The following is a 22,293-nucleotide window of genomic DNA, read 5'->3' as shown; positions in this document are numbered from 1 at the left end:
CAAGTTGTTTTCAATTACGGTATGTCATTCATTTTATGGTATCATGTACTACAAATAAAAAAATGTGGAAAAAAAAATCCAATTGGGATGAAATTGTGAAAACACTGCAATGGCACCGTCTTTGTTGGGATTTTTTTTTTACAGATTTCTGTGAGCTTTAAAAATGACCTGGCAACATGATTCTCCAGTAATTAATTCTCTGCTGCCAAAAATATATAGAAAAAGTATCGATCCTGCCAGAAATACAATGTGAATAAAGTACCAAAAAAGTAAAAAAGTTACTGTGGATAGAAGGAGCAATATAAAATATCAATATTTATTGGACGGTCATAATAGAATATTTTTACCGCTCTATAAATAAGGCCACATCTAGAATATGGGATCCAGTTTTGGGCTCCACATTTTAAAAAGGATATTCAGAAGTTAGAGTCAGTTCAAAGGCGGGCAACTAGATTACTACAAGGAATGGAGGCCGCCCATATGATGAGAGGTTGGAAAAGTTAGATACTGTATGTTTAGCTTAGAAAAAAGATGTCTCAGAGGAGATCTCATTTATATGTATAAATACGTGTGGTCAATAACATCCATCATCTGCCGGGAAAGATGTGAGCCCAATTTGCGAGCCCGCATCAAAAGCAAGGAAGCGATATATAGTGGACAAAGTCAATGCAATTTGCTGTAATATTCTGCTTTCATACCTGTTAACCGCTGGGACTAGAATATTGTGCAATGTTATTATAGAATTTCTTGAAATCAATGGAAATAAATACAGTGTGGTATCTTTTATCAATCAAAATTCAAAAAAATGACTTTCTATCATAAGGTCAGTAAGGTCATCTGTGGCTTTTATTTTTTTTCTGAACTAGAGAATCAGGATGGAGGAGCCAGAGGATCACATAGCAGTTGTTGGCATAGGATGCAATTTTCCTGGTGGTGAGTGTTATAAACAAGCGGTATTCCAAAAACATAATTTATAACTCAGTGCGTGTCATATACAAATTAAAATATAAAGACAGTGCTTCCTGGTGCGGTATCTCAAAACGATTATGGCTACTCTGAATAAAATGAGCGCTGCTCAGCTTTAGGCAAGGGTCATATGAGAGCATAAAAAAATTGGTCTGATTTTCATCCGTAAAAGTCAGATGATTTTTTTCTCACTTGTCATCTGTATGCAATCTGTTTTTTTACTCAGCAGCTATTAATCATTTACAGGACCATTTAGACTTTCCTATGCTACAGAATTGTAATGTATCTATAAAAATCGGATGCCATATTGTTGCTCCATATTCCATCTGATTTTTTTCTTGCACCCATTAGATTTCAGTAAAATCGCAGCATGCTGTGATTGTTTTCAGGGACAAATTCTGTCAATGTAAAAAAATAGTCATCCGCACTGGCTCATTGAATAACATTGGTCTTAAGCCTGCTTTACACGTTGCAATTTCGCATACGATTTCGTATGCAATTTGCAACGCCCTCATCGTATGTGTGGCACGTTCAATTTGTAGAACGTGCCGCACATATGAGTAACCCCCCGTCACACGTACTTACCCGTCCATACAACCTCGATGTGGGCGGCGAACGTCCACTTCCTGGAGTGGGAGGGGCGTTCGGCGTCACATCGACGTCACGCGGCAGCCGGCCAATAGAAGTGGAGGGGCGGAGCTGATCGGGACGTAAACATCCCGCCCACCTCCTTCCTTCCGCATTGTGGGCCGGGAGGCGCAGGACGCTGGTAAGATCTGTTCATCATTCCCGGGGTGTCACACACTGCAATGTGTGCTACCCCGGGTACGATGAACAATCGAACGTGCAATTCTAGAGACAGGTACGATGTGTATGCGATGAACATTTTAACGTTCAATCGCAATCGCATGTACCTGTCACACACTGCAATGTGCTTACAATGCCGGATGTGCGTTACTTACGACGTGACCCCGCCGACACATTGTAATATACATTGCAGCGTGTAAAGCGGGCTTTAGTGCTATATGATAAAAAAAATTGGATAGTGGTTGGCCGATTTATAAGATGGTGTGATCGGGCATTTAAAGGGAACCTATCACCAGTTTTTTCAGTCTTGAACATAAAGGATCACCTTCTGCAGCTCCTGGGCTGCATTCTATGAAGGTGCACCATGTTCCCTGACTTCCCTTGCAGACCCCAGAAATACATTTATAAAATCTGCCGCCATGTATGCAAATGACCTGTTCTGGTTGGATGGGCGTGCTCATTTTGGCTCCTGTCACCCCCTTTTGCCGCTGTTTGCCGTTCTCTTTGATGATTTGTATTTTCTATAACTGTTACTTGTTTGTATATGATCCTCCTTAATTGTAAAGCGCTGCGGAATATGTTGTCGCTATAGATATAAAGACTATTATTATTATGATTGACGTGGATGACGCCTCTGTCATCATCCATGTAGCTGGAGCTCTCTCATAATCTTGCGCCTGTACAGAGAGCTCATGCGTTCGCGCAAGCGCACCTATGTTTTCGGCTCTGCCTGCAATGGGGCAGAGCGAAGTGCGCCTTCATGAGTCGGAAATGACTGTGCAGGCACGCAATTTTCTCCAGCTATGTGGATGATGACGGAGGCGTCATCCACGTCAAACATGAAAGGAGGACGGCAACAGCGACAGGAGAGGGGAACGGGAGCCGAAAAAGAGCATGCCCATCTGACCAGAACAGATCATTTGCATATGTGGTGGCAGATTTTATAAATGTATTTCTGGGGTCTGCAAGGGGAGTCAAGGAACAAGGTGCACCTTCATAGAATGCAGCCCAAGAGCTGCAGAAGGGGACACTTTAGGATCAATACTGAAAGAAATGGTGACAGGTTCCCTTTAAACATAAAGACCACTATTTCTACTGCCTTCAGAGAATTCAGAACATCTACAAAAGGATGGCAAAATAATCACATCCATTGTTTCAAAAATGACAAAAGCACTCTCGAACAATTTTGGGAGATGCAGTGATCATACTGCAGTGTATAAAAAATCGACAGTCATCAAAGCTACATGAACCTCAATTCCTGTTAGGGAACTCATGAACTTTATTCATACCATAATATGTTCCATAGATAGAGAATAAGCCATAAATGCCTGGTATCTGTGTATTCTACCTTCTAGTAACTTTTATTTATTATTCAAAGGAATTTTATAAATATACATTAAATATTCTGCATATATTAAAAGGAAAATAACATAAAAGAGGAAGATAATGTTTAGCATTTTTTTTCTTCTTTTCTCTTCAGCTCATAGCTATTGTTTCATTTTCTGCCAAAATTATTTTTGTTCAATTCTGTTTTGTAATATTAAAAACAAAACCTAATAATAACAATAGCAAATCTACCCTATACACTAAGGGTAACAAAAAAAAATACAGGTGTTTTTTGTTTTCATCTCAATATTTGATATTTACAAAAATGCTCACTTACCAGGTGAAGGAATTGAAAATTTCTGGAAAGTTATTTTTAATGGGATAAATTGTACAACAGAGATACCAGAAGACAGATTTGACTATAAAAAATGGTATGATGCCGAACAAACCAAACCAGGCAAAATGTATACCAGTCGAGCAGCTTTTGTGAATGGGTAAGTAGACTGGAGGGTAACTAATTTATCATTTGTTTTACACCTGATTTTTGTCATATTTTGTGTCATTTTTACCTTTTAGACACACTTATAAAAGTAAGCAATAAGTATAAATCTATCTCTGCGCTAAAATAGTCAAGGAACAATATTTATTCAATTAAGAAAAAATATGGTGTAACAGTGGCACACTCACCACGGATTCCAAATGCTTAGTTGGTGGGTGCTGAGTGTCTTTATTCTTCTGTAAGCGGCATCCAGAGATGTTTACGAACAGAGTATACTAGTCAAAACGAAGAGTGAAGGAACCCACTGGTTCTGAAACGCGTAAGAAAGTGCGGGTTTTGTCAGTTCCTGTACTGTGCCTGTGTGACGTTACACGCTGCTCGTGCACAAGTGCCTGGCTTTCACTGCCGAGAACGCCACCGGCCAGGGCGTCCTGGCAATCACATCTCAGATTTGCAGGCTATATCATTTGGAATTCCTCTTAACGGGGTGACTGCCCCACTGTTATACCATATGTAATTTACAGTACTTGTGTCTGAGAGCACAAACATCTAACTGTGTTTTTACATATATATATATATATATGTATATATGATAGATACTGACTAATCAGCTAATCTATAGTCAGGTATATCATTACCAACTCATAAAGGATTCTGTATTTGCTTTCTGACCTATGTGAATATTAAGGGTACGCTAAAAACAAATTGAGGGAGACAAAAAGCACAGATAGGGTCTTACCCAAGTAGAGTAGCGGATATGAAGAGATCAGGAAGGCTCACATGTAGTTAAACGCCACGCTGCTGTTGAAGAAAATCAAAGACCAAATGGATAGGAATCGTGATCTTTATTTGTTTACGTGTTTCAGGGATTATTCTCCATTTTCAGGACCAATAATCCTGAAGCGCATAGACGAACAAAGATAACAATTCCTATCCATTTGGTCTTGTATTTTCTTCAACGGCAGTGTGGCATTTAACCCTTTCCTTGATCTGCACCTATCAATAATCAGGGTATGCTATTGCTGCACAAGGAGTTTCTATTATTACTACAATGCCAGCCTTTTGGCTTTAAATACACTGGTCATTTTTTTTCTTTATTGAAAGAATATTGTTCCTGAATTATTTTAGCGCAGAGGTAGATATTATATTTATTGTTTACCTTTGTACCACACATTTGACAGGTGTGTTTTTATACCTCTTTTCTGCTTTCTCAACATAGATCCTTGGATATTGTGCCACACACAACTTTTTTTTTGACGCAGTATTTTTTTTTTACAATTTTTACATTTATAAAAGTCAGTTCCCTCTTTTCATACATTCAACACCACGTCTGTCATTTTTAATTTGAGCTCTTTACAAAACATGAGTTCCTAGCATTTTCCCTATTTTAGACATTTTTATCTTTTGACTTTTTTTTAAATGTTTCACGAAAAGTCACAAAATCACTTCAGCAGGCAATGGCATAAAAAGTGAAGTAACATTTGTAGGTAAAAGTATAATTTTTTAAGATGTGCCAAATTTATATCGAATCATTAATCACTTTTGATAAATTTGGCACAATTACTCGCAATTCAGCCACAAACAACACTTAAGGCTGGTTTACACGCTACGATATCGCTAGCGATATCTCCAGCGAGCGTACCCGTCCCCGTCGTTTGTGCATCACGGGCAAATCATTGCCCATGGCGCACAACATCGCTAACACCCGTCACACATACTTACCTTCTTAGCGACGTCGCTCTGGGCGGCGAACAACCTCTTTGTTAAGGGGGAGGTTCGTGCGCCGTCACAGCGACGTCACACAGCAGCCGACCAATAGCAGTGGAGGGGCGGAGACCAGCCACATTAACGACATGCCCACCTCGTTGCCGGAGGACGCAGGTAAGCTGTTGTTCGTCGTTCCCGGGGTGTCACACGTAGCGATGTGTGCTGCCTCAGGAAGGACAAACAACCTACGTCCACAACGACCAACGAGATTTTGAAAATGAACGACGTGTCAACGATTAACGATTAGGTGAGTATTTTTGATCGTTAACACTCGCTCGTAGCTGTTACACGCAACAACGTCGCTAACGACGCCGATGTGCGTCACGAATTCCGTGACCCCCAAAGACATATCGTAAGATATGTCATTGCGTGTAAAGCCCCCTTAACTTTAATAATATTTCCTATATAACTATACCCCATTAGTATTCTTTGTAACATGAAAGAGCTCATTCTTTCGGAACTAACTAAATAGAAACTCAAACAAAAAAGGTCTTTTTATATAAAAATAGAGAGCAACAGTTTTTGATTAAATAACTATATTTTCACATTGTAATATCAGTTCTGAAGAAACGTGATATTTTTAGAGGATATATTTTACATATAAAACTATAAAAAAGACATAAGTGTAAAAAGACTAAAATGAACAACTTTTTTTTATTTATGAAGAATTGATGAATTTGACAACAAATTATTTGGAATTAATAAATCAGAAACTGAAAATATGGACCCGCAACAAAAGTTACTGCTTGAATGCACATACCGAGCTCTAGAAGATGCTGGCTATGCCTCTGAAGCTTTACATGGACTTCAAATTGGAGTGTTTATAGGTAAGAAAATAGTTTGCTTAATTTCTTAAAATGTATAGTATCTAAAAGAACGTTTGCAAAGATAAGTAAGTTGCATAGACAACTTCTATGGTGCCACAAATGTTCCCAATTGGGTTTCACTTGTCCAGATAGATGCATCACAATCTCTATACTTTGATCTAATTTCAAGCTACAGACTTCCTCCACTAATACAGGCTGAACACATTGGGCATATTTATTGGAGATGGCCAAATTGTCATGGTTTCGTCTCCCCTGCCACATGGTTAGGGGGTGGAGCCTTCTCCTGGGCCTCGTTTCCGGAGCCTGGACGCTTTAAATGGGATTATCTCTTGTGAACTGACACCGGCTATAAGCTAGGCTCTGCTCTGCTGTGACTGGTGGTCCCTGTAAGTATTTCATCGTGATCATCTCTCCTTTGCTCTCGTCCTCTGTCTGTGTCTCGTCTCCTTGATCTCCATCGGTCTCCCCTGACATACCTTTGTTCCTTTCCTACCCACTTCTTGTTCTCTCACCCTCCTACCTCCCCTCCTCAGTTGCTTCCTCCGGTAATGACCTCGGCCTGACCCAGACCTTTCTCCTACCCACCCCTCCGGTCTTCTTCTGCTCCTCACGGTGTTCGACCCGGCCTGTCTGACCATCCTCTACACGCCTCGTGGCATCTGCTCCCCCTGCTGGTGCTGTAAGGTATTGCACCAGCACACACTGTGCTTTAGCTCCCTGGCTGATTCTGCACAGTACAGTTTCTATCCATCAGGACTCCAGCTCCCTCTGCTGGTGTCCGGACACAAATATATTCGAGTGGAATTGAATTCTACTTACATTTTAGAAAACTCACTTAGTTTTACTCAGTTTACTGCTCACCTCTTTGGTTCACCTCTCCGGCCTGCCATCCATCCTGTCCACATATTCTGATCACTGCTGTTTGCGCTGAAATCTCATGGAAAGCCAGGACTTCTGGCTCTGATAAGGCCTGAGATGGTTCTGAGTGTGTCCGCGTAAGGTCACAGTCCACTTGTCACGTCATGACAACGTGACCTTCTGTGCACTTGAGCAGAACACTAGGACTTCAGTGGTGCTCAGAAGATCCACAAAAAACAGATGGCTCACAGTGAAGAGCCGAGCAAAGGGTCCACAGAGGTGAGTGGTAAAGAGAGAGGCTTCTTTTTTTATTTTTTACCCAGCATAATAAGAGACATTAAACTCAGGGACAATAACTTCTGTGCAAATTGAATTACCCAGGAAAATCCATGAGAACAGACAAATTCAAATTTTGCCTAATTCAATCACCTCTAACATTTCTCAAGATAAATGCTGTTGAATTCTGGAGTAATATGGACAAAAAAAATCTTTTATGACTTGCACCCAAATTGTGGTGCACATTCCTGGCACACAGTAAGCTAACTATGTAAACGTAGACTAGGCAGTCTTAAAATTAGACTGACATATGAAACATGAGCCATTGTGATAATGAGGAGCACATATTAAGACTGTATAGTCTAATTTTGCACAGTTTAACAATTAGACAGTATTGACATACAGTATCGGCCCCATTATGACAGTTTCACTAAAACATTCTAATTTTTGCTGTGACTACTTATACAACGGAGTCTTAAAATGTGTCAAATTCAAAACAGTGACTCATGCTGGATGGTATACGCCATCTACTAGTTGGCCATTTTGCACAAGTCTATAGCCTACTGTCAAATGGAGTTAGAAAAGTATCTAAATATATTTAAATACTATAAATACAAAAAATATGTACTATACAAATATCTCCCAACCCACCCCAAACCCAACTGGCAAAAAAAGACTTTCAGTGCTCAGTTAAAGTCAACAAGAGAAAAATGAATGAGTCTTTAAAATTCTGCCTAGCACAAGTAGCTTTGTAAGAAATTCTAATATTTGCAACTTAGAAAGTGATTGCAAATTAAGTGATGTAGCAATTCTGCACGAAGGGAAAAATCTGTGAAAGTTGGAAGACCCAGAAGCTATTGAAATCCTTATAGCCAACACAAAGAATGCTAGTCTCCTTGCAGTGCACCCTATCTTTATTCTTTCCATCTCATGAAGAAGTCAGAGATTGTAATAAACCATCTCTACCTTCTTTATGGGGAGTTCAGCTGTCTGTGATAGCCGGTTTTCCATTCCTGCAGGTGCACAATCTCCGTGCAGCCACAGGCTCTTTAATGACATTCTAAAACATTACTTATGAATAGAGATGAGTGAACCCATGGAAGTTCAGTTCGGCGCGTTCATCCAGACTTTAGATAAAGTTCAGTTTGGGACCCAAACTTGCCTTGAACCCCAATGGAAGTCACTAATTGGTAGTTCAGGTCTACACCCACATACAGCCAGCCATAAACAGAATACTTCCAGGGGAGGGAGGGCAGGGTTTTTCCATTTTCTTTTTGTACACGCTACATCTGATCCCGCTGTTGCTACTGCAAGACTGAAAAACTGCAAGCTAGTTGCATTGGGCTGAGCACCGAGTGTACCCAAGCACAGCAATGCTCGGGCAAGTGGTTTCTCAATGTAAAGCACCAGAATTCCAAACCCGAACTTTTTTTAAAGTATGTGTTTGGTACAAATATCAAACACCAAACCTCGGGTTCGCTTATCTCTTATTATGAGCAATATGCAGACCCTTGGGCAAAGTCTAGGTTTTCTGCTGCTTGAGATGAAAATTTAAATAGTGCCCCTAGTAAAATAAATCTTAATAAAAATTACAAAGCAACAGTAAATAAACAACAGTATATACCAGCAGTGAGTAAGCTTCACACGTAACTATATACCAGCAGGAAATAAATCATATCATAATTTAATACATGAGCCCCATGTACAACAGTGGAAATAAATCTGCTCACATAAATACAGTATATATTAGCAATGAGCAAATAGTACGCAGAGATATACAGTCTTGTCTGAAAGTGTTGGCAGCCTTGAAATTGTTCCAGAAAATGAAGTATTTCTCCCATAAATTTATTGCAATTACACGTTTTATTATACACATGTTTATTTCCTTTGTGTATATTAGAGCAACACAAAAAAACTGATATAATTTCGCACAAAATCCCAAAAATGGGCAGAACAAAATTGTTGGCACCGTTCTAAAATTATTGGTAAACAACTATGTTTCAAGCATGTGATGCTGATTCAAACGCACCTGAGGCAAATAACAGGTGTGGACAATATGAAAATCACACCTGAAACCAGATAGAAAAGGGAGAAGCTGACTCAATATTTGCATTTGCTGTCTGTGTGTGCCACACTAAGCATTGAAAACAGAAAGAGGAGAAAAGAACTGTTTGAGAACTTGAAAACCAAAATGGTTAAAAAATAACAACAATTTCAAGGTTACAAGTCCATCTCCACAGAACTTGATGTTCCTTTGTCCATGGTGCGCAACATAATAAATAAGTTTACAACCATGGCACTGTAGCTAATCTCCCTGGACATGTACAGCAGAGAAAAACTGATGAAACGTTACAACATAGGATAGACAGGATGTTAAATAAGCAGCCCCAATTAAGGTCCAAGAAATTCAAGCTGTCCTGCAGGCTCAGGGTGCATCAGTGTCAGCGCAAACGATCCATCAACATTGGAATTAAATTGCAAATGGCTATGGCAAGAGACCCAGGAGGACTCCACTGCTGACACAAAGATAAAAAAGCTATACTGCAGTTTGCCAAAATGTATGTCAGTAAGCCATAATCGTTATGGAAAAGCATCTTGTGGTTAGATTAGACCAAGATAGAGCATTTTGGTAAAGCGCATCGTTCTACTGTTTACCAAAAACAGAATGAGGCCAACAAACAAAAGTGCACAGTACCTACAGTCAAATATGGTGGAGGCTCAAAGATGTTTTGGGGTTGTTTTGTTGCCTTGAGCACTGGATGCCTTGACTTTGTGAAAGGCATCATGAAACCTGAAGATTATCTTAAGATTTTGGGTCACAATGTAGTGCCCAGTGAGATGTTTTGCATTTTACCTTTCTGCATTTTTTTTTTTATAAATGTTGTAATATTCTCATTACACTATTATTAGGCCACTATGTAGAGAATAATAAGTAAATAAATGATGATGTTACCTCAGAATAATGTACTATTTTATACATTTACAGGTCTCATGAACAGAGATGCCGATAGTGTCTATAATAATTCTCCTGAAAGTATTAATCATTTTAATGGCACTGGAACATCAACGAGTATAGCTGCTAACAGGATATCCTACTGCTTTAATCTGACGGGGCCATCTCTAACAATTGACACTGCCTGTTCTTCTTCCTTAGTTGCGTTACATTATGCATGCCAAGCTATCAGACAAGGTAAAAACAATTAGACTGAGACTGATACATATGATTTTCTTTGCCCTCTACATAATATGTATTCCATATGAGTAATAGGATAACGAACAATACCCTAGCCTTAAGGGGGCTTTACACGCTGCGACATCGCTAATGCGGAGTCGTTGGGGTCACAGAATTTGTGACGCACATCCGGCCGCATTAGCGATGTTGCTGCGTGTGACACCGATGAGCGATTTTGCATCGTTGCAAAAACGTGCAAAATCGCTCATCGGTGACATGGGGGTCCATTCTCGATTATCGTTACTGCAGCAGTAACGATGTAGTTCGTCGCTCCTGCAGCAGCACACATCGCTATGTGTGACGCCGCAGGAACGAGGAACCTCTCCTTACCTGCCTGCCGGCCGCTATGAGGAAGGAAGGAGGTGGGCGGATGTTCCGGCCACTCATCTCCGCCCCTCCGCTTCTATTGGGCGGCTGCTCAGTGACGTCACTGTGATGCCGCACGGACCGCCCCCTTAGAAAGGAGGCGGTTCGCCGGTCACAGCGACGTCACCGGGCAGGTAAGTATGTGTGACGCGTCTGCGCGATGTTGTGCGTCACGGGCAGCGATTTGCCCGTGTCACACAACAGATGGGGCGGGTACCCACGCTAGCTATATCGGGACCGATATCGCAGCATGTAAAGTAGCCTTTACACTTTACTTTCTTGTGAACATATTTGATGATGCTTGGTACATAATGTTCTAATACATGAGCATCCACTCAATAGTGACGGAATGGTTAGAAATGAGTGAATTGGTTTGCGACAAATCAAAATCAACTTACATTTTACAAAACTTTTTTGAATTTTCTCTAATTATTAGGGCCCAGAAAAAAAGATACCAACTAGTCCTTCATTTGTCCTTTCGCGGAGCACTGCTTTGTGTTTTTCTTTGATTTAGTGCAGTCTCTTATTATATCTGGGGTGGCGCCCTTCTTTGGCTTATTTATCACTGACCTCTTTGCATCTTTTTCACTGATAGGCTCTGATTTGTCTTGACATTTCAATACATATCCTGACAATGTGACACGTCATATTGTCGCAATGCCAGTCTCAACATCATGCAAGGCCTGTTAGATATCTTTGGCACTGTCAATATGTCGCAATGCAAGTCATAACATGGTGTAAGGCCTAGCAGGCATCATGACAACATGTGGCCTAACTAGTACCAAATGTTTTTTATGCTCTGCGGTTTAGATCATTTAATTTATGTCTTAATGTGAATTTCCAAGACAAATTCAAGTGAATCTGCGAAATTGTAAGTTCATCAGATGCACTCATCCTTTTTGTGAGCAACATTAATGACTGTTTTGTGTACTGATACTTGCATTGGCACTATGATTAGCATGTTTATGGAACAATTATGTCTGACACTTGTGTGGTCATACTGGCTGGTATATTTAAACGATGAAGCTAGAAAATAGAAAAGGGCGGATCTTTTGAAATTCAAATTCGACGGCTTTTCAAAATTTCCCAAAGAAATTAGATTTGCGGCACATAAACTAATTCACATCCCATTGTTAAAAAGCCTTTAACAGCCTGTAAAACATACACTGATGAGCAAAAGGGTAACAATGTTTTAAACATTTGACTTTCAGGCTCCATATCTCGCCATCCACTACAGCTTTGATTACCTTCATGTTATAGACAATCATCTTGACTGTCTGATACATAAATTTGACTTGCAACTACTTAACCTCTGATTAATTATGCAGAATTTTGTCATCTCACTGCATTGTTGCTGTTTTGCTCCTACAAATTTGAATTTTAATTTTTATTATTTTGTTGGTATTTCGTAACTCCACATTTGGCTTTCAACACTTCCTGAATCCTTCTACACATTCTGTTGATCAGATTCAAGCATATCTTGCCTGAAATCTGATCCCAGGTCTTTTCTTGCAAATATTTTTATTGAATTTTTTAAGGGTTTGGAATGCAAGACACACAAAGAAAATTATTCTTAAATTCAATTATTTGATGAGTAAAGGGAGATGGGAATAATAACGAAAAGAGAAGGGGAGGGGCAAATAACTAATAGGATTTGAAGGAAAGGGGAAAAGAGTAGGATGGAATAAGCAATTATAAAATTAAATTAACAATTATGCAATAAAACAATTTATTGCTTGGAAAATCCTGTTTAAGGGCCTGTGCGTACTGGGAGATTTGCTTTTCTTAAGAAAAATCCGCACCCTCTGCAGAGTTCCACACCTGCGGCACAAACTGCTGTAAAAATGCTCCCACAGTTTTGCCACGGTTTTTCCGTAGATTGGTTCCTGCGGTTTTTTACCATTATCTATGGCAAAAACGCAGGTACTTGCAGAAAAGAAGTGACAAGAATTCTGCAGCAAAACCTATAGGAAAAAAAATGCAGTGTGCGCACAGCACTTTGGTTTTAGCATAGATTTTGTTGGGGAAGGACTGCAGAAAGGTTATGAACAAAAACCGCACCTTTTCTGCAGCAAAAAATGGTGCAAAAAACGCAGTGTGCACACAGGGCCTTATATAAAGATAAGAAAGAAAAGTATGTTAGTAAAAATATAAAAGTAGAAGTCTACTAAAGTTGCTGTGTACTGTATTCTTGTCAGGGTCGAAATACACCTATTCTGACTCTGGGGGGAAATGTTTGGTTTTAAGCTTCCAGTATCGAAGTGAACATGAATTTTTACCAAAAACAAATATTCTGATATCTTTCCAATACTTAAAATTTAACCATTTGTAACCCAATTCGAGCTTAACTATTGTAATCCAGAAGATATCCATGGATGGAAGACTGCTAAAAAGAAAAAAAAATATAATCCAACGGAGTAAGCAGGTTCAGTCTATTTAGTACTTGTATTCTGTAGTGAAAAGTAAATAAAGTTCGATTTAGTTCAGTTTTGTAATCCTCATATAAGATCAGTAATACAGTTCTATTTTGTAAAAATCCTGTGTGGAGAAGAAAATAAAAGGTTCCATCAAAGTGATAGCTTAATAAAGCTCTTTATAATTTTGGGTTGTGTTTGAGCATGTATGAAGAGAATATTGAAGAATTCTAGGTATTTCCATTTGTCGAAGGAGGTCTGGGCCTTTTACAGGAGAATCAATGGAGATAAATATCTTTCCAAGTTGAACTTGTAACGTTGCTGATTGAAATCATCTATACTTTGTTCCTGTGTTTGGGAGAGTCTTTGTTGTGGCTGAAAAAGATTTCCTATCTTGAATTGTTATTTTTGATAGATCTTTGAAAAGAAGTATACAATTGTATGGAGTTGGAAGTTTTGTAGCATTATGCATTAGGGCAAGTAGGCCATTTTAGTACTTGTGTCGATTTGAAAGTCACAATTACATCTTGCAGTTCCTGCTGAAAGACAGTTTGGTTTTGGAGTTGTAAATAGGGATGATCGAATACTTCAATTATTCGGCTTCGCGAATATTTTCCGAATACCTCGCCGCTATTCGATTATTCGCAAATATTCGATGTGCAATGTAAGTCTATGGGAAGCACGAATAACAACTATTCGGAACTATTCGGGCTTCCCATAGACTTACATTGCGCATCGAATATTCGAATAGCGGCGAGGTATTCAGAAAATATTTGCGAAGCCGAATAATCGAAGTATTCGATCATCCCTAATTATAAAGGCTTTGGTCACAGAACTGTTATACAGGAGATATGAGATCCCATTTTAGATAAATAGACTTTTAGTAGTGATGGTAAGATCTTTTCTGACAAATCCCTTATTTTTAGTTTTTTTTCCTAGAAATATCTTAATAATAATAATAATAATAATATTTAACAATTTATATAGCACCATTAATTCCACAGCACTTTACATACATTGGCAACGCTGTCCCCATTGGGGCTCACAATCTAAAGTCCCTAACAATATGTTTTTGGAGTGGGGCAGGAAACCCACGCAAACACGGGGAGAACATACAAACTCCTTGCAGATGTCATCCTTTGTGGGATTTGAACCCAGGACCCTAGCACTGCAAGACTGCAATGCTAACGACTGAGCCACTGTGCAGCTCGGTATCTTCAAAACATTTGAGATTTTAAAGAATAAATCTCATTTTGGAAAGATTTAAAAGAGAGTAATATATAAGTGTGATTTGATCAAATATACGTTGTAACAGGCAGTCTGGATATTTCTAGCCTTTAAGTTGAATGTTTCTGTATTAACTGGGTTTGATGTGTGAAGTTTAGGATTTACAGGTTTTTTGTATAGATAGTTTAATTTCTATTAATACCTTTTTAATAAAAAGTTCTGTCACAGTTGTATCGTATACGGAGGGATTTCCTGAATTTTTAGAGCGTTAAATGGGATGATGCAGTGTACTGAAGAGAATGTTTTACTTGGGAACAGGATTCTTGCATTATATATAATGCTCTGAAACTTCCCAGAGCCACAGTGATAGTTTAATGTAAATACGGAATCCACATGGACCGGTGATGAATCTTGATAGAAATATCAATATCAAGGCTGCCAAAGTGACTTTAAAAGTAATCTTGGATGTCATAAAACATCTCTAGTCTCCCCACAAGTCAGTGTTTAACACAAATAACGAACAGTATTGTACATATGTACACTTCCAATTAATGTGTTAAAATTTATAGATTTATTTCTGTATATTTAAGGTGATTGTGAGATGGCGATATGTGGCGGAGTCAGCTGTATCCTCGAACCTCGCGTCTTTATTGCACTTTGCAAAGCGAAAATGATTTCTGTTGATGGTATTAGTAAACCTTTTTCCAAACAAGCTGATGGATATGGAAGAGGAGAAGGATGTGGCATTGTTCTTCTAAAATCTTTAAAAAAGGTTTGAAATGTTTACAGTCTCAATATTTTTTTCAACTGATTGTTTTCATTAGAGATAAGAAAAAAAGATTCTCAGTACCCATTTCTCACATATTTCTCTGTTGCGGCTGCACTACATAAGTGTTGAACCACGATACTGTGACATCCCAAGGCCTAAGAAGTAAAAAGGCATGAGCCGAGGTATGGCAAACGATGCCGGCCAAAGACGACTGGACTAGGTCATAACTGAGTACAGTGAATCTTTAGGCTCATCAAAGAGAATGATACATTCACTTTTTAGTTTTTTACTTCTCACTTTAATCACAATCTTATGCTTGCACATTGTCTATATTTCATCTACTATCCACTTTCTGCAAGTGACCGATACTTTGGTGGAACATTTGTTCATCTCCTGTTCATTGGTGTTAAGGTTGTTATTCTTATATTCTCTTCCATTTTCATTTTGCTGTGATCATTCTGCTTAAACATATTTCAACCTTTCTTTCAGGCTAAGGAAGAATACTGCAAAATCTGGGGTCTTATAACTGCAAGTGCAGTAAACCAAGATGGACACTCCGTATCACCAATTACACGACCATCTCAACATCAGCAGGAACATTTATTACAACATATCTATAGTAAGACAGATCCAAGTTCTGTGCAGTATGTTGAGGCTCATGGTACTGGGACACCAACTGGTGACCCAATAGAAGCTACCAGCTTAGGAAATAACATTGGAAAAAAACGCCGTAAAGGACTAAAGGGTCTGAAGATTGGATCAGTTAAAGGAAATATTGGTCACACTGAATCTGCTGCTGGGGCTGCTGGGTTGATTAAAGTTCTTCTCATGATGCATCATGAAATTATTCCGCCATCTTTACATTATTCTAAAGAAAATGGCATCAAAATCATTGAGGAATTCAATCTCGAAATTCCAACCAGTTCTGAAAAATGGCAAGAGGACATCAAATTTGGGAGAATGGCAGGTATAAATTGTTTTGGGTTTGGAGGAACTAATGTTCATGTTGTGGTAAAGCAAGATAATCAAGAATACCCTACGTTTCATTCAAAAAGATCAGCTGAATTATTTATATTATCGGCAGCTTCCAGCAATTCCCTCCAATTCTGTATTGAAGACACAAAACAAGCGCTGAGCAATGCAACATCATTATCCCTGGAAAACCTGGTCTACACAGCAGCTTGCAGGAGAGGTCATCTAAATTACAAATATAGAACAGCATTTCTTGCGTCTTCCATAACTCATTTACACCAACAGCTAAAAACTGTGAGCAAATACGCCCCTATAGCTAAATCCAGTCCTCATATAGTGTTTATATTCTGTGGGAATGGAGTCCTTTATAAAGGAATGTGTAAGATGCTACTTGAACATGAGCCAGTGTTTAGAGCAAAATGTATAGCAATCGATAAGTTGATCCAAGCTTACACCTCCCTTTCTGTGCTGCAATTGTTAGAGACGGAGTTTCACGATTTCTCAATGCCAGATGTGGCCCAGTTGCTGCTCTTTACAATTCAGGTGTCATTAGTTGCTCTTCTGACACATTGGGGGGTGAAGCCAGATGGCATTGTTGGACACTCAGTTGGAGAAGTTGCAGCGGCTCATTGTTCAGGACTTCTTTCACTTGATGATGCTGTAAAAGTTATTTATTACAGGAGCATGCTGCAATGCAAAGTCACCGGGGGCAGTATGCTGGTAGTTAGCAATCTACCAGTGATCGAAGTATCAAAAATAATTCAGTCATACAAAGAAAAAGTATGCATTGCTGCTTACAACAGTCCAACTTCATGCACATTGTCGGGCGACACTTTTACCATAGATCAACTACAGGAGGAGCTGACCAAGAATTACAGTGAAAACAATCTATTTCTTCAAAAGCTAAGTGTTCCTGCAGCATACCACAGCCCAATGATGGATCCTATAGTAAATGAGGTAAAAGAGATGCTCCATGATTTGGAAGAAAAAAATATGGAAGTTAATCTTATTTCTACAGTGACAGGTAGGCTAGCATCCAGAAGAGATTTCACCACTGGTGATTACTGGGCAAAAAATATTCGTGAACCAGTTGCCTTTCAACAAGCTGTAGAAGCTTCAGCAAGAGATAAAGAAAATCCTATTTTCATTGAAATAGGTCCTCGGAGAGCACTACAAAGGAACATCATGGAAACTTTAGGAGCAAAAACAACAGTATTACCTGCTATACAGCCCCAAAAAGAATATGAAACGGTCTTTTCTATGTTGATGTCTCTCTTTACTCAAGGATTCAATCCTGACTGGAGTAACATATTTGATGCATATAAATCTTCACCATCAACAATTCCAAGATATCAATTTGATCGCATCAAGCAAGATATTAAATATGAAAAAGTTAGACAAGGGAGCCAAACATCATCAAGTCCCAACCATCCATTAATACATAGCTTGAGTGAAGATTTCTCTGACTTCCACTGCAAGGTTTCTAAAGCCATTACACCATATGTCTACGAACATAAAAATGGAGGATCTGCCCTTATTCCAGGTGCTTTCTATGTAGAACTTGGATTGGCAGCTGCGGCTACAAGCTTTAAACCTAAATTGCCTTTAAGTTCTTTAGAAATCAGTGCAACCTTTTCCAGCCCTTGCGTTCTCAACCAAGACTCTGTGGACTTACAAGTCAACCTACACCAAGAAGACAAAGTAACACTTTTTGAAGTTCTAACATCCCATGTTTTTGCAAGTGGGCAAATACAAAGACATAACTGTAAACGAAACAAAGACAAAAAAATCTCAGCTGAAGATATCTTCAAGAGATGTACTTCAATTTTCAAATCAGAAAATGTGTATGAGCAACTCTCCACATTTGGATTTGAGTATGGAAAAGCTTACAAACAGCTGGGCGATGTTCATTATGGAAAAGATCTTCATGAAGGAATTGCCAGATTAACAGTGAGTGAAGAAGTCAGGGAAACAATGTATGAGTACCACATACATCCAGTTATTTTAGACTGCTTTCTTCAAATGGGAATTTGTGTCGGAACGGGTACGAAAGACTCAGCAATCTTCCCATCATCCATAGGAAGTTTAACTATGCTACAGCCTCTTCAAGAAGAAATGATTGTCTACATGAAATTGATAAAAACAACAGAGAGGCACATTGAAGTATGTGGTTGTTTTACAGATATCAATGGTTCCATTTTAGTAGAAATTAAAAGTGCTCAGTTGACATTTGTAAAAGAAACTGGAAACAAAACAAAAAACAATTTTTTTCATATAAACTGGAGAAAGCATTCACAATCCAGTCAAGCATCAGAAAATGAGCCAAAGCTTTTGATTTATTCTGACAAAGTTGGAATAGGTGAAAAGTTACCAAACTACATGCAGAAAAAAATGAACTACATTCCCTTCGACAATTGGAATTCAGATATTCAAGCACATAAGCTTCTTAACAGTGAATGTGAAGATGTTGTGTTTATGTGGGGAATCCAATCATTGCCTGAAGATATTCCAAATAATCTTACACAGTATCTAGCAAAATGCTGTGAAGTCTATCAACAGCTGATTTTAACAATGAGAAAAAAGACCTCCAAGCCTTCAATTCGGACAGTCACATTCAGAACTGTTGACAGTACAGTGGATCGCATTAACCCTGGATTTGCTTTTGTTGGAATGACGAGAGCATGTATCATTGAAATACCTGAAATAACATTTCAGCTAATCGATCTTAGCTCTTCAAGTTCCCAAGATGTTGAGGCATTAGCCCAGGTTCTTCTTCATTATAAACCAGAGGAATATCCAGAGATCTGGATTAAAGAGGGTTCAATTTATACTAGTGAAATTACTCCCACCATCACTGAAAGGAGAACACGGCAAATAAAATATGATAATTTTACCCTTTATACTTCGGAGCCTTATACAGTAACTCAAATTTCTGCTGAGCAAACTAATTTCAATGTTTCTGTGCTTAAAAGCCAAGATTTAAAGATTTGTGTTGATCAAATTTGTACCCACACAGATGATTATTTTCCTGTAAGCCTTTCAAGCTGGAAATATGGGAATACTCTGTACTGGAATTCTTTGGTTAATGATAAGCATGAGCTCGTTGCTCTGGATTTTGCCGGCGTTGTGACTGCTGTTGGCAAAGCTGTTAAGAAAATCCACGTTGGTGATAGAGTTGTTGCCTGTTATCCGATCACTGCAACCTCTAGTGTCATTCTTCCAAAAAATGTTTGTTACTTAGTCAAAAAAGCACCAATGATAAAAAATGCGCCTTGTATCTCATTCTTCATCTTGGCCTGGGAAATTCTGCACAATCAATTACAACTTGCAAAGAATAAGCCTAAACTTGCTATTTTAATGTCTGATGTAAAGTCAGTTCTATGTACAGTTTTGTCCAAGACAGCAAAAGAGTCTGGATGGGATCCTGTGATATCTGATGGAAGTAGCGTGGTTGATAAACAGTGCTCTTCAATGGTCATTCTACCTACAGCTAGAGCTGTCACTATAGAAATGCTTAATACATTACATCTTCTTAAAGATTTGGTTTTGTTATCTGATCATAAAAATGTTAAAAACTGGCACAATCTAATTCTTAGCAGCAATCAAGACTTTCATATTCACCTCCTTGATATTTCGGCTCCTTTCCAGAAGGCCTATTTACAACAGAATGCAAAAGAACTGCACAAGTGGCTTTATTCTATATCTCCAGGGACTAATAATAACATTCCAAAAGTTTTGGTCCAACATGAACCTGGATTGGATATTAAAGAAACCAGCTACTTTGTAACCCAGTCCTTACCTGTAATTGAGCTAAACAGTACAATCTCAAAGATACCAATGTCAGCACCAGATCCGATGCTTTTTAAAGATAATGCAGTTTATGTTGTCACAGGAGGTCTGACTGGTCTCGGATTTGAAACCGTCAAATTCATTGTGAACAATGGTGGTAGCAACATTGCAATTTTATCTCGAAGGAAGCCATCCCCAGAAATGGAACAACAGTTAACTGCAGTTCAGAATCAAAAGGAAGGTGCCAAGATAGTTTCCATACAATGTAATATTTCCTTCTATCCCGAAGTAATAAAAGCCATGGAATTAATGAAAGCTACATTTCCAAATATCTCAGTAAAAGGTGTTTTTCACAGTGCTGTTGTTTTTCATGATGCAGTTCTGCAGAATCTAAATTTGCTCCACTTTGAGAAAGTTCTCAGCCCAAAAGTAGATGGAGCAGTGAATCTTCACCGTGCCACATTGAACATGAAGCTTGACTATTTTGTGTGCTTTTCATCTGTTGCTTCATTTGTGGGAAATGCAGGACAAGCAAATTATGCAGCTGCCAACTCCTTTCTAGACATGTTCTGCCTATACAGAAGAAATAAGGGTCTTTGTGGACAATCGATCTGTTGGGGTGGACTCAACCTTGGAGTCTTACTCAATCAACACCAAATTCATAAACTCTTAGAAGCAAAAGGGATACTTCTTTTAAATGCTGTGGAAATTCATGAATATCTGAAGAAATGTCTTCATATAAATAATTCAATTCAAGCAATTGTCAAATTTAACTTCAAAAGCATGTATGAAAGTATGTTGTCAAATATTCCAGGACTGAAGACGCGGTTCTATACTGTGATAGTAGAAGAGATGAAGAGTTGGAAGCAAACCCAAAAAGAAAAAGGACCTGCTGATGATAAAAGACAAACCAGTGATGACTACATTTTGTTAGTAGTCACTGAGCTCACTGGAGTCTGCTCAAGTGACATCAGTAGCAATACTGTTCTCAGTTCTCTGGGGATCGACTCAATGTCAGCTATGACATTACAAAGTCGTATCTTTAAAGATAAGAATATAAACATACCCCTGGTAAAACTACTGGATCTCAGCACAACAGTCTCCAGTTTGGTGTCACTGGTTAAAGAAAACAGCTGTGATGAAAAAGAGGAAAGTAGTGACATAATAGAAGAAACGTATCTGTAATATGGAAACAAGTGGACAACAACTAAACTAAACTGATTCAAGTACTTTGCGTTAAAGAAATCTGTGGACTTTTATTAACATATATGATACATTGTGATTTTGAGATAAATTACCAAGCCAACTTTTTATTTATGTTCTCATAATTTTGTCAAAATCTCAGTATATTTTATATATCATTTCAAACATGTTAAAACATATATAATCTTACAGACTCAAAATGTAAAAGCCAACTCCTCAATACACTTGTCTTCATTATGCCAAGCCGTAACTAAAGTTGGGTCCACATTCTGTTCCCGAAAGACCAGGGCAGTCAGTAATATTAGTATATTGATCAATTCTTATCTTTCAATTTTAAACCTGTAAGCAATGATTTTTCAATCAATTATTAAATTAAACATTTATGATGTTTGTACGTAATTGTATAAATATAGCTAAATGTGTATATAGTATGTTCGAATTTCCATTGTAGGCACGTCTGTATAATTTTATATAAAAAGCCTGATAATTTTTCTTGATATTACGCAATATGAAGAATGACATTTTTCTTATTTAAATAAGTATTTTAAGATGTAATTTTCAAATTGTCAGCAACATGGACATCTATAGTTTGATTTAAATAGGAATATTAATCTTGTACCATGATATTAAATACTAATTGAAATGAACTACAACTACTGTATTTATAATTTACTTAATAAAACTATTTACTCCCTCTACTTGAAATGTTACAGTCTTATTGTGTGACAACATTACTCTATAATAGATTTACCTTTTATTTATTTTTTCACTTCTGTTTGTTCTAATGACCAATTTCAAAGTTTGGAAGCTGCAGTATTCAGACCCGGTTAAATTTTTCACTCTTTGTTTCATTGCAGCCATTTGGTAAATTCAAAAAGGTTCTCTTTTTTCTCATTAATGTACACTCTGCACACCATCCCCCATCTTGACAGAAAACAAAAACAGAAATGTAAACATTTTTGCAAATTTATTAAACAAGAAAAACTGAAATATCG

General features: G+C 38.2%; 1 protein-coding gene across 1 annotated transcript; it reads left to right on the top strand.

Annotated features, from left to right (window-relative positions):
- The first annotated feature begins 875 nt into the window (after positions 1-875).
- LOC142244548 (mycolipanoate synthase-like) lies at positions 876-21,394 on the top strand. Its single transcript, XM_075316791.1, has 6 exons — positions 876-933; positions 3,440-3,593; positions 6,032-6,192; positions 10,313-10,516; positions 15,156-15,337; positions 15,824-21,394. The coding sequence occupies exons 1-6, from the start codon at positions 876-878 to the stop codon at positions 21,278-21,280; spliced, it is 6,216 nt and encodes a 2,071-aa protein (XP_075172906.1). The 3' UTR covers positions 21,281-21,394.
- Positions 21,395-22,293: the final 899 nt, after the last annotated feature.

This window comes from Anomaloglossus baeobatrachus, chromosome 6 (assembly GCF_048569485.1).
Source record: "Anomaloglossus baeobatrachus isolate aAnoBae1 chromosome 6, aAnoBae1.hap1, whole genome shotgun sequence".
NCBI classification, from domain to species: Eukaryota; Metazoa; Chordata; class Amphibia; order Anura; family Aromobatidae; genus Anomaloglossus; species Anomaloglossus baeobatrachus.
Note: the sequence above shows the minus strand (reverse complement) of the source record. Positions and strands in the feature narration are given on the sequence as shown.

Bases quoted from the DNA above. Each gene is read 5' to 3' on its own strand.
- LOC142244548 (XM_075316791.1), top strand. From the start codon at position 876: ATGGAGGAGCCAGAGGATCACATAGCAGTTGTTGGCATAGGATGCAAT. The intron at 3,594-6,031 runs GTAAGTAGACTG...TTATTTATGAAG, and splicing joins CGAGCAGCTTTTGTGAATGG to AATTGATGAATTTGACAACA. The intron at 6,193-10,312 runs GTAAGAAAATAG...ATACATTTACAG, and splicing joins TCAAATTGGAGTGTTTATAG to GTCTCATGAACAGAGATGCC.